This window comes from Lepisosteus platostomus, chromosome 24 (assembly GCF_059453375.1).
Source record: "Lepisosteus platostomus isolate fLepPlt1 chromosome 24, fLepPlt1.hap1, whole genome shotgun sequence".
NCBI lineage: Eukaryota > Metazoa > Chordata > Actinopteri > Semionotiformes > Lepisosteidae > Lepisosteus > Lepisosteus platostomus.
The window spans coordinates 10123178-10134913 of NC_142634.1; the positions used below are offsets into that span (position 1 = coordinate 10123178).

The 11736-nt window shown below is 41.3% G+C and overlaps 3 protein-coding genes across 3 annotated transcripts; 2 read left to right on the forward strand and 1 right to left on the reverse strand.

Moving 5' to 3' along the window:
* The first annotated feature begins 241 nt into the window (after positions 1–241).
* Positions 242–1455, forward strand: LOC148641598 (homeobox protein goosecoid-2). The gene is made up of 2 exons (XM_088618692.1): positions 242–400; positions 1153–1455. The coding sequence occupies exons 1-2, from the start codon at positions 242–244 to the stop codon at positions 1453–1455; spliced, it is 462 nt and encodes a 153-aa protein (XP_088474818.1).
* A 1973-nt stretch (positions 1456–3428) lies between these two features.
* Positions 3429–8976, forward strand: ess2 (ess-2 spliceosome associated protein). Its single transcript, XM_088618118.1, has 10 exons — positions 3429–3817; positions 4018–4186; positions 5039–5137; positions 5463–5635; positions 5970–6087; positions 6311–6444; positions 6853–6955; positions 7234–7343; positions 7651–7766; positions 8166–8976. The coding sequence occupies exons 1-10, from the start codon at positions 3677–3679 to the stop codon at positions 8446–8448; spliced, it is 1446 nt and encodes a 481-aa protein (XP_088474244.1). The 5' UTR covers positions 3429–3676; the 3' UTR covers positions 8449–8976.
* Positions 8977–9612: 636 nt separating this feature from the next.
* On the reverse strand, positions 9613–10881 carry LOC148641600 (testis-specific serine/threonine-protein kinase 2-like). The gene has a single exon (XM_088618119.1). The coding sequence runs from the start codon at positions 10767–10769 to the stop codon at positions 9636–9638; it is 1134 nt and encodes a 377-aa protein (XP_088474245.1). The 5' UTR covers positions 10770–10881; the 3' UTR covers positions 9613–9635.
* Positions 10882–11736: the final 855 nt, after the last annotated feature.

Sequence of the window (11736 nt, forward strand, 5' to 3'; positions counted from 1 at the left end):
GATTTTTTTTCCTCCCTTTTTTCAAGTCAACTGCACTTATAAAGGCAGTGGGGACGCCTGTGGAGAGTGAAAAGACCACCGCAGAAAGGAGAAGGGACGGGGTTTTGTTTTTTTTTCACCTTATATTTCCCCTTTAAAGAGCAGGACTAAATGTGACCTGAAGTCCACAACTCTGTTTCACTTTAGGGGTGCAGAGCAGCGGAGGTGACCCCTTTATGAAGTCACTGTCTCCTGAGCTGGCATGGAACCTGGGAAGACTGCAAAGAGGACGTTTTCGTTCTCCATCGAAGACATTCTAGCCAAGCTCCCAGACAATGATGGAGTCCGGGAGGACACTGGTGTTCCCCTGTCTGTCATCTGCATGTCTGCAGAACAGTCCAAGGAGGAAGTGGTGTTGAAGGTCATACCTGTCTCTCCTGCAGAACCTCAGGACCATTCCTGCTACTGCTGCTGCTGCTGCATCCAATGTGGTGAAACACCAGTTCCAGAATACCCACCTGCCACTAGTAAGTCTCTTTCCAAAACTGATGCTTGTGCAAAACAGTGCGTTGAGGCATCTGAGGTCAAACCAGATAGACTGACTAGTTTGTTGATTGTTGAACATCTAGAAAACTTGGGTAAAAATAAATTAAATGAGTAATGAAATAGGATTTGCTTCTTGAGGCAAATAATCTGTTAGCAATGCAAAATTACTGATTTCAAAACGAGCATGTCAATTAAAAGCAACATGTTTCCTAGAAAAGGGGAGGTTAAAGCAGGATAAATATTAGAACTCAGTGTTTTCTTTTCCTAAAATAAGACAGTACAGAAGGTTTCTTCAAGTGATGACCTCTTTTCTTTCTGTTCTGTAACAATGAAAATATATTTGATTTATGGAGTTTCAATGTATTACATTCAAGCTACTCTGTCATCACAGTTCTGTAACCTCAAGTCAAACTAATAAGACTATTTTAAAACTCTTTAGCCTTCTTTATTTGGGTAATTGCACAGTTCTTCAACAGCATCTGAACAGCATTTGCTTAATAATTGCTCTGTAATTCAAATAACTAATGAGTGCTCTAGCAGGTAATGAACATGCCACTCACTGGAAACTGAGCCCAGTGGCTTTAAAATCTGCTTCACCTGCTGACACTCTGTTCAGGCTTCTGCCAGCCTTCCACTCTCCATGCTTCACCAGAGCTGTGTGCTGCAGCTTGCCAGGTGCTGTGGGCCAGAAGGCTGTTCCCGGACTGTCCCCCGGCCGGGGACGCTCGCTCCCCCACCCGGCTCGAGGAATTCTTCTTCAGCCAGATCCAGAGACGGACTCGCCGCCACCGGACCATCTTCACGGAGGAGCAGCTGCAGGCGCTGGAGGAGCTGTTCCGGCAGAACCAGTACCCCGACGTGACCACCAGAGAGCAGCTGGCCGCACGCACCCACCTGCGAGAGGAAAGGGTGGAGGTGGGTACTCCTTAGGGCTCTGAGGGCGTGGGAGAGGGAACCTCCTTCCGCTTCCCCTGGTGTTCAAGATTTCAGGGAATCAGGAATTCTAAGACATCTCAGTCCCTTAAGCCTCATTTTCTGAAACTGTTTGCTTACAAGTTAGTTAGTTGTATGACCAGCATCTCCTTCACATTATTTCCAAAGTGCCCTGTAAACCGTGGTGAATGAGAGACCTGTTTCAAATAAAAGAATTGTACTGTTACACATTGCAGTATGTCGCTCGAGTGCTTCTCTTCCTCTCTGCTTTAATGCAACGGTCAAAAATCCCCAGTGAATACAAGAAAGGACAATTCAGTATAGTCTGTCCACTAGAGGAAAACAGTTTGTCTGAACTGATCCATTAGAAACTAGTGGCTGGCACTGCTGTCTTACAGAAGTGGGGCTCTGGGTTCAATTCTGGGCCCAGGGTTCTATCTGTGTGGAGTTTGCATGTTCTCCCCATGTTCGTGTGGGTTTCCTTTGGGTATGCTGGTTATCTCCCACGGTCCAAATACTGTAAGTTAGTTGGCTTCTGGGAAAACTCGCTCTGGTGTGCGTGTGTGTGTGCCCTGTGATGGACTGGAATCCACCTTGAACCCCACCTTGTGCCCATTGCTTGCTGGGATAGACTCCCCGTGACCCTGAATTGAATCGGTGGATGATACAGTAGAATAAGCTTAGCATTTTTGTGTGTAAATTTAGGGTACTAGTTTTAAAAGAACTGAGAAGTTCAACAGTTGCAAAATTTCAGTGTGATATCAGTGTCATGACCTCTTTTTTACAAATTTCAGGTGTGGTTTAAGAATCGCAGGGCCAAGTGGAGAAGACAAAAACGCATGACTTTGGCTTCAGGCGACACAGACCATTGGAAAATCATCGAAAACACAGACTGAACATCAAGTTCTCCACACACTAGATTCCTGCAATGATTATTTATAGTGCAGGATCGGATCCTACACCCACCTGCACCTGTTTAAGTTTTTTTTGGTATGGAATACTGTGTTTCCCAATGTGTTGAGTCTGATATCTGAATTTCAATAGCTGACGGAGGTTTTAAGCCTTACACAGATGCAAACACTTTGATAGTTTTAATAACACAAGCCAAAAATATGATGTTCCCCTCTGTCAAATTTTTTGCTTAATTAAAATGCTCCAAACAAAATTATTAAAGATATTCCAAAGACTTCAAAAGCAGCACCTATTAATTATATTAGACATACAGTAGATGTCTTCTGATCAAATGTAAAATAATCCTACATCATGCAATTTTATTGAGTTTATGTAAAATTGTCTTTGTTTCCTCCTGTGTCTGCTTTACATTCCCATTAATTTATGATCATGGATTGAAAATATAGCATTAAAAAATTAAAAACCAGTATGTGTTTGTGACTGTTTCATATACTATAATGTATTGATGACATAATATTTAAATCTCCATATGCTTTTTATCCCTTTAACTCATCACTATTCCCATAAAGTATATAATAAAACATGCTATACCATAGTTACTCTGAGATGTCAAAGTACATTATTTTAATATATAGCTTACACAAATATTTCACTTAATGGCAGTGTTTCTAAGGACTGGTAATACTGGTAATGTATTAACAATATAATACATTTTCTATTGAAATATTTTTGTATTTAATATCGCAAAAACATTGAGACCGATATATTTGGTTTAGTTGCTGTCATCTACTCGATTTCTAATTACAAAGACTATACTACACTCACAAGTAATTCATAAAAAGTGGATACTTTAATATAACTTAAATCGGTTTTACAACATAGAAAAATGTTGTTATTTCAAATATTAAAAAGCGCTCTTGACTCGTGTGCGTACTTCTGAAAATCAGATCGCCAAAAAATCTCAGACAGAAACTACAACTGCCAGACAACCAGCCACATAAACACACAAACTTCAATACCCAGAAGACCAGGCAAATCCCAAAGATACGTACCCACGACTTCCGATTACGTCATTTGTAAGGTCAAAACAAAAGTGGCGATACGGTTTCGTGGTATATATTTTGTTGAAGAACAGAATGACCCCTTTTCTCTTTTAAAACTGTTGTTGTTGGGCGTTGCTGTCCAAGGAAAACAAACTCTGTCGCCGGTAACTAGACTGTCGGGTTAATCAGTTAAGACACAGGGTGAAAGCTAAAATCAGAACACGGACAGGCCTGGGTGTTTGTAGGAGCACCGCGCTCGAGTGATGGCAGCTCTCCACGAGAAAGGCCTGGTCGCCGGGCCGCTTGTCCCTGTGAGTTCCGAGACTACCCTCGCTATCAGTGGACAACCCACAGAAGAGAATAAGTTGAAAAGGAACGTTCTCGATGAAGAAAATTACATTGAGGTATGTACTGGGAGCTTTGTCTAGTGTCTTAGGTTTTAAACTTATTTAATGAGGTTATTTTTTCATCGATCTATTTAGAAAGATCAGTGAGACGCTAAAGGTTTTCATTTTGTCAGTGATTGACAACGAGGATGCGGGTTTGTTTTAGGAACGACTGTAGCTTGACATTTCAGCACGCGTCTTCTTATTGTTCGAAACAGAGCTTGGAGAAGATCATTCAGAGGGACTTCTTCCCAGATGTGGAGAAACTGCGGGCTCAGAAGGAGTATTTAGAGGCAGAAGAGAGCGGGGATCTCGAAAAGATGAGAGAAATCGCGATAAAATTCGGATCGTCTTTGACCAAATCAACCCCACGACATTCCGTGCCTTGTAAGTTGTTAATCGGTGTCAGACTGCAGTCTCGGAATGCAGAGAAGGTGTAGAAAACTCTTCCCAACCTTTTAGTTTAGTTTAGTTCTTTTTATGAGAGCCACTGTCACGTCTTGATTTTATGTCACGTTCAATTTGTCCTAATCTGTGTGGACCATAAAAAAAGACCATATTATCATTTACATCTTTGTTTCAGAATAACCTCACAAAACCGCAAAGTGGTGTTGTCACTGTCAGAAGTCATACTGCAGCAAATACCTAAAAAAGCAATTGCCTATCAATAAACTTATTATACATGTAATCCCTGCTATACTTTCTTTCTCTCTTCAACGCTTATTCTTAGATCCAAGAGCCATAAATGACTTTCTTGTGTGATACATGTTGGAACAAGCTTTGTTTTTACAGCATTTTTTGAAAGTATACAAGCATGACATTTCCTAGCTTGGTTTAACGAAAGAGTTGTATCTGATGGTATTGAAAGCAGACGCCTAATGACAATGCAGAACCTTGTCTATGATACAAAGAAAATAAAAGTTATTTTTAGGCCACGCAGAAGCTTGTGCGTATGTTTCGTTTTGAAGTGTAACGTGCATAATGTACCATCTGAATTCAACCAGCAAAATCAGTGTGTAAACCTTTAAGAACAATTGCATGACCTAATTTACAGTGGATAACAGCTAATACTTTTGTACATAAAGAAACCACATGGCTGAGGCCTAAAACTGGGACAAAATTTCAGTTTTGGATAGAAACTAAACTGCCAGATGAGTAAAATGGATTGAATATGCAGCTTTTCTTGGGCTGTAACAGATTATGTAGTTCAATTAACTTTTGATGCCTTCTCTGCATTAGACATCACCCCAGCAACGTTTGAGACACCAGATGGCCGGCTGGGATCCCCCTCGTCTTTACAGAACAAATCCAGGTTTGGGACAAGAGCTACAGAAGAAGGTAAATACTACGCAATCCCAGATTTTCTTCTTTAAAGAAGCAAAGGCTAAACAACAGTTTTCAGACTGAGCAGAACAAGAGTCGAAAGACTGATATGTTTCAGTCTGAGGTCTGAGCATTTGTCGATATAAGTGCATGGCAGATTGAAAATGGGAGCAAGGTCATTTGTGAATTGTGTTCAGCCACAGACTTATTCATTTGTACCATCGAAAATGGAAAATTCCCTGGAACATAGGTGACACAATGAATTGTTTTCTGTAAACAAGTAGGCATGTTGCGCAACAATTTTAAATCCAGACATTTTTCACTTTACAATTCTTTTCAGGTGAAAAAGAAACAGACAAGCAAGAAGATAAAGAGCTGCCCACTTTAGATTCTTTTCTTGCGAAAAACACGAGTGAGGATAATGCCTCTTTTGAACAGATCATGGAGCTTGCAGAGGATAAGGAGAAACTCAGGCATGCATGGCTTTATGAAGCAGAGGTGGAATATAAACAGGTAAACTAATGCATGTACATAGTACTGTTTTATTCATAACACCTAGATTTTGTCAAATAAATTATATTTTACTGCAATATGTTGTCTTACTCACTACATGCATCGGTTTGTTTTTTTGTCCATTTTACAGATTTCCAAATTGTATGACAAAGTACATAGTGACTTATTACATATGTATTTGCAGATAACACTCTTTAAATATCTTTGTTCATATCATCTTATTTTTACAGATGTAGCACGCACTGTAATGCATCTTTGACATTCTGATTTTTTTTAAATTATGTGTTTAAAAATGAAGATGACTCAGAGCATAATGTACTGTTTTGTTATGCAGCGACTGCAGGAGAATCTGGCGTTACCGTCATCTGAAAAACAAGCTATCGAAGCTGGAAAAGCGGGAGTTGAAACGTGGGAATATAAAGCAAAGAATGCTTTAATGTATTATCCTGAAGGTGAGTTGAATGGGTTGAGTTAAAGTAATACTTGGACTGCAGAATTTAATACTTCTTTGTAACGTTGGAGTATAAGTAGTTGCAAAATGTGGTGCGGCACGCTACTTCACAGTACTGCAGTAAGCTATTGCCTAGACAGCCCTACACAGGAGTTTCCCCACATCTTGCTGGGTTTGGAGGTATTAGTATTTGTGATACATGAAACCCTGTTTCTTTTACATAGGTGTTAAAGATGAAGAGGGTCTCTTCAAGAAGCCAAGGGAAGTGGTTCATAAAAACACACGTTTCCTTGGAGACCCCTTTAGCAAAGCCCTGAACAAATCGCAGCTACAGCAAGCAGCAGCTCTCAATGCGCAGGTAGGTAGACTGACTGTAAAGGTCCTGTATTAAGTACTTGTGAGTTGTGGTAAGGCACCCTACTAAACAGTACTGTGGTGAACTAAGGCCTAGGCAGCCCTGAGTATCAATATTGTATTATAAGATGTATTGTTTTGTGCTTGTATATATTTCTATATTATGCATTTGAATGAATAAATACATATATAGAAAACTTTTGAGTTATCTACAAAAAACGTGCATTACCAAAGCCTTTTTAACAGTAGTTTTTAACTTCTTCGGCTGTGTTCTTTGTTTGCAGTTACAGAGGCAGATTTATACGAAATTAAATGAAATGATTACATGACATTAAGCAAATCTTATTTCACACGTACCTAAACTCTTTCACAGATGTTATTGCATTTCTGATTTTTTTTTTCTGTGTCTTAGTTTAAGCAGGGAAAAGTTGGTCCAGATGGAAAAGAATTAATCCCACAGGAATCCCCTAAAGTGAATGGCTATGGATTTGAGCCAACTCCATCTCCAGCACCTGGTAAGACATTGTGGAACACTGTTTGATGTTTTCTTTTTCCAATTGTACATTTGTTAAGAAATGTAATTTGTTTCAAAGATGAGATTGTCAGCATCTGAAGCAAGGATTATAATGGAAAGAAAAAAACAGAGAAGTGTATCTAAATATAGGCAGTATATAAATAAACCCTCCTTTGAAGACGCAGCGTGAACATTTACTGCTGTTTCCTGTTAGTACGTCTTTTGCAAAGCTTGTCTAAAAATGTAAGCCTTCAACGTACTATGTTGTTTCTCTTGCAGGGGTGACCGATTCTCCTTTCATGACCTGGGGTGAAATAGAAAGCACTCCATTCCGACTGGATGGCTCAGACACTCCATATGTGGAGAGAAACCATGGTCCATCTTTTAAGGTCAAGTATTTTAGCTTTGGGACTCAAGCTGCTTAGTGAAAAAATTATTTTATTAATCTTTTTTGGGGGTAAAATGTGTTGTGTGTGTGAGTATAAATACATATAATCTCACAGTATAAATACTGCTTGTATTGTACCCATGCAGGAAAAAAAGGTGTTCCTGACTTTAATGTGTGTTTAATTGTGTCTGTTGTGCACAAGTCTCTGTCATTACATGTGTCATCCTAGTAGCATGCAACTGTGATGGTATTTTCAGCTGCATGGAAAATTAGTAGATCTCTCTGATTGAAGCTTGTGTGCCTTGTAGATTCCTGAACCAGGACGACGAGAGAGGCTGGGTTTGAAAATGGCAAACGAAGCTGCAGCTAAGAACAGAGCAAAGAAACAAGAAGCATTACGGAAGGTCACAGAAAACCTGGCGAGGTGAGGCACTCAAATGAGATGTACGATAAGAAAAGAAAACCAATAGGTTTCATGGTTGGTTTCTGAAAATCTTTTCTGTTCTCTGTCAGTTGCTATAATAGGAATACTTACATTAGATATCCCCAGCTCTGATCCTGGAGTGTTACAGCTAACTGACTCAGAGATACTCTGTAGCCACCGATGAAAGATCGTGTTAATCTAGACAAGCCATTAATTTGTTTATGTAATTTAGATCTTAATTGGAATGTGAGCAGTCTCTAGAATCTGGGGTTAGAGTCTGCTGCTGTAATATTCAACAGGTGAAAGGTTGGAAGGATGAAGAAAGGGTGTGATTAAAATCATACATAAATAGGACATATGATTCTCTCTGATTATAATAATTTCTATTGTTTTTTGCAGCCTTACGCCGAAAGGCTTAAGTCCAGCCTTGTCACCAGCTTTGCAGAGACTTGTGAACAGGACAGCCAGCAAGTACACCGATAAAGCCCTGAGGGCCAGCTACACCCCTTCACCTGCACACACTGGGACCACAGGCTGCAAAACGCCAGTGGGAGGCCTGCCAACACCAAAGGGCACCCCCACACCAAGTAATGCACTGACCCCCGCATCTCAGGACCCTGCCTCCATTACCGACGACCTCCTGCAGCTCCCGAAAAGAAGAAAGGCGTCCGATTTCTTTTGACTTATTAAAAGCATGCTAAATGGAACTATAGGAAGTAACACGCTGCCCGTCAATGAAAAGGCAGGGCTAAAATAATGGATTTCAAGAGGATGACTGGAATTACTGGACAGTTTTTTTTTCCCTCAAACACAGAATCCTGTTATAGGTTGGAGTTCGGGCGGTTTTAGAATTCTAAGTGCACTGTGGACATGGTGCAATTAAAAATTCGGAACTGCAATCGGAAGAGACTGTAAACTAATGGTGGGTTGTTTGTCATTCTCCTTTATGTTCTACAAAGGTAGAAAATTGTTTTAATCAGGCATTAAAACATTTGTACAGTGAAAAAGAAATATTTTTATATTCACTCATTCTTTTTTCTGAATGTTTAAGAATTGAGTATTGTATTTTAGAATTGTCTTGTAATATATCAGAAGTAGTAGTGTTCAAAGATTCTCAGACTGTTGTGTTTGATGTATTGTGTCTCAGCTTTCACATCTCTCATTCAGATGGCCGGGCTGAAATAAAATCTTGGCTTTAAAGGTCTTAAAACATCCATGGTGAATAAACATTTTTCTGCAGATGGTCAAAAAGACTTAAGTGCCCAATCTAAATGTCAGTTTTCCCAGTTGAAGTCGGTACGCTAACCTGCACTTGGAAAAAGAACTGTCATGCTAAGACTATATGTCATACAGTTATCTTGAAGAGCTTCTTGTTAAACACTTCACGCGTGTGCGTTTTCCGAGAGGTTTTTTTTTTGGTGATATGGTTTACTACCTTCCTCCCCCCTCCCAATAAATATTAAAAGCACTGGCGGACAGACTAGGATAACACTCCAGGAGACCCAATTCACCGGACAGTAGTGTGGAGCTTGTCTGACTCCCAGATGTGAGGTAGACAGAAGATTCAGGATAAAATGACAATTGAGTACTCTCAAATAAAATACTTGAGACCCAAGCGTGAGATAGTACCAGTAAACTATTTTTTCCCCCTAAAATCATGTTTGATCCTTCCAGGGAAGAAAAACTTCCTGAATTTCTTCAAGCATTCGTACAAAGTACAGTATAATAAGGGAATCGCTTGTCTCAGAATAATGTGATGGGAACTCATTTTAAACTACTTAGTAAAGGCTTCTGTTGTGCAGGAGAAGCAATGATCTGTACATATTCAACGTACTTGAGAACATAATCATCTGCTTTGTTTTAATCGCTTTATCGATGGTGCTCCTCGTTGTGCATGTGGGCAGTTTGCTTGGCGTGGGCGGAGGACTTCCTCCGGTGGCATGGCGGTGGCTCGGGGTCAGTCGCGTCTCTCGGGGCTTTGCAAGCCCTTTTCCCTGGCGCGTCTGGCGCGTCTGCCTCGCACTCCGCGCCCGCGTCCTCCGGCGCGTCGGGCTCCGCTTCCTTTTTGCCGAGGCTCGGGTTTTCCGCCCTGCTTTCTCCCCTGGCTCCGTTTCTCGAGTAGCCCCTCGAAGTGGAAGGGCCGTTGGCTTGTTTCCGAGCCGCCTCCTGCGTTTTAGGCCTCGGCCCCCTCAGCCAAGCGTGGTCCAGGATCTCGTCTATTTCGATGCGCCTGGAGACCTCGGGATTCAGCATGCGATAGATGAGGTCTTTGCACTCCGGCGCCAGGTTTTTAGTCCTGGGGAAGTCCACTCGGTGCTCCTTCTGAATTTTAAGCATCTTCTTAATGTTTGAATCATCGTACGGCATGGACCCGCAGAGCATGATGTACAGCACTACCCCCATGCTCCAGATGTCATACACTTTGGGGTTGTACGGAATGCCTTGCAACACCTCCGGAGCCGCGTAAGCAGCCGACCCGCAGAAGGTTTTACTGAGAACAATGTTGGCATCCTCGAGGTGACACCTCCGGCAGAAGCCGAAATCCGACACCTTGATGTTAAAGTCTTTGTCCAGGAGCAGATTCTCGCATTTCAGGTCCCTGTGCACTATGTCCAGGTCGTGGATGTATTTGATCGCCAGCGCTAACTGGCGGAAGAGTTTTCGGCAGAAGTCCTCCGGCAGGGCACCTCTGAACTTGATGAACTCCAGGAGGTCCCCCTGAACGCCAAGCTCCATGATCATGTAGACCTTCCCATCGGAGGTCTCGAATATCTCGAAGGTCTTCACGACGGTTCGGTGGTTGAGCACGGCCAGGATCTCCATTTCCCGGGGCAGGAACTTTTCCAAGAAGTCCGCGGGCGCTTTTCTCCTGTTGATGATCTTGACCGCGACGTTGGTCTTGAGGCGGTCGGAGTAGGCGGATTTGACCTTGGCATAGGACCCTTCTCCTAAACTGATGCCCAGCGTGTAGCCTCGTTTCTTCAGCACCATTGCGTCGTCCATAGCAAAGTATTTCCTCAAACGCCCGTCTGTGTTTTCTTGCACATTCTCATCATTCCCAGTTTTGAATCGTGAGTGCACATTGCAGCGCCGTGTGTAACTTTTAACTTCAACGTTTTTATACATAGTACTGATTTCTTTAGGGCATTAAGATGACGTGACACGGCAATTATTTCGTTTTGATGACAGGAGCGACAATGTCATTGTTTCTTCACTTCGGCATTATCAACCCCCAAACCATCCCGTTGCTTTTTTTTGTGTTTTAAAAAGGAGTGTAAGTACCTATCAATCGCACGTTTAGAGTTGTCTTCATCGATTTTCAATCTTTTCGTTCAGCAGTGCAGAGATTAACTTAATGGGAAAGGAGAAAAACGGAAATTGGCCGACGATCAGGCCCTGGGATAAAACGGGTGTTTTTTCTTTTCAAATGTGATGGACAAAGGTGTCCAGCTTTCATCAGGGTTAACATAACTAAACAAGTCGTTTCTTATATCGGACTCGCCGTGACTAAAAAGAAAAGTACGACATCAGTTCTTAGAATGGAATAGCACCCTGTTAAGAGACTGTAAAGCAAAGCTTTAATTCTGTTAAAATGAATTCTGTCAGGGGAAAATAAAGTAGTGATACGTTTGCACTGACGCAAATGTCTGTAGGCCAAGGTGAATCTCATTACTCAATTGGATGAGTGCTTCAGGCAATGAATTATTTAGCTATCTGGAGTATTGCTTTCACTAAGCGATTATAATTCTTTGGAATAAGCCTTGGTTTTAACAATATAAACTATGATTTCAAGGAGGTTTGAATTTCACTAATTCTAAATACTTCACTGTGCGCTGTTACACTCCCGTAAGATTAATCACCACTTTTTTTTTAATTTATTGGTTTGTTTATTCACTACCCGAAATAACCTACATGAAGGTCGCGTCATATCTGGCTGTATTGTTGAAATCAAGTCCAAGAACGTCTTTAT

What these genes read in the sequence shown, in the direction of transcription:
- LOC148641598 (XM_088618692.1), top strand. Translation starts at nt 242, where the DNA reads ATGGAACCTGGGAAGACTGCAAAGAGGACGTTTTCGTTCTCCATCGAA. An exon ending in AGGAGGAAGTGGTGTTGAAG is followed by an intron (nt 401 to 1,152) that starts GTCATACCTGTC and finishes GGCTTCTGCCAG; the next exon opens with CCTTCCACTCTCCATGCTTC.
- ess2 (XM_088618118.1), top strand. Translation starts at nt 3,677, where the DNA reads ATGGCAGCTCTCCACGAGAAAGGCCTGGTCGCCGGGCCGCTTGTCCCT. An exon ending in TTTAATGTATTATCCTGAAG is followed by an intron (nt 6,088 to 6,310) that starts GTGAGTTGAATG and finishes TCTTTTACATAG; the next exon opens with GTGTTAAAGATGAAGAGGGT. An exon ending in CAGCAGCTCTCAATGCGCAG is followed by an intron (nt 6,445 to 6,852) that starts GTAGGTAGACTG and finishes TCTGTGTCTTAG; the next exon opens with TTTAAGCAGGGAAAAGTTGG.
- LOC148641600 (XM_088618119.1), bottom strand. Translation starts at nt 10,769, where the DNA reads ATGGACGACGCAATGGTGCTGAAGAAACGAGGCTACACGCTGGGCATC.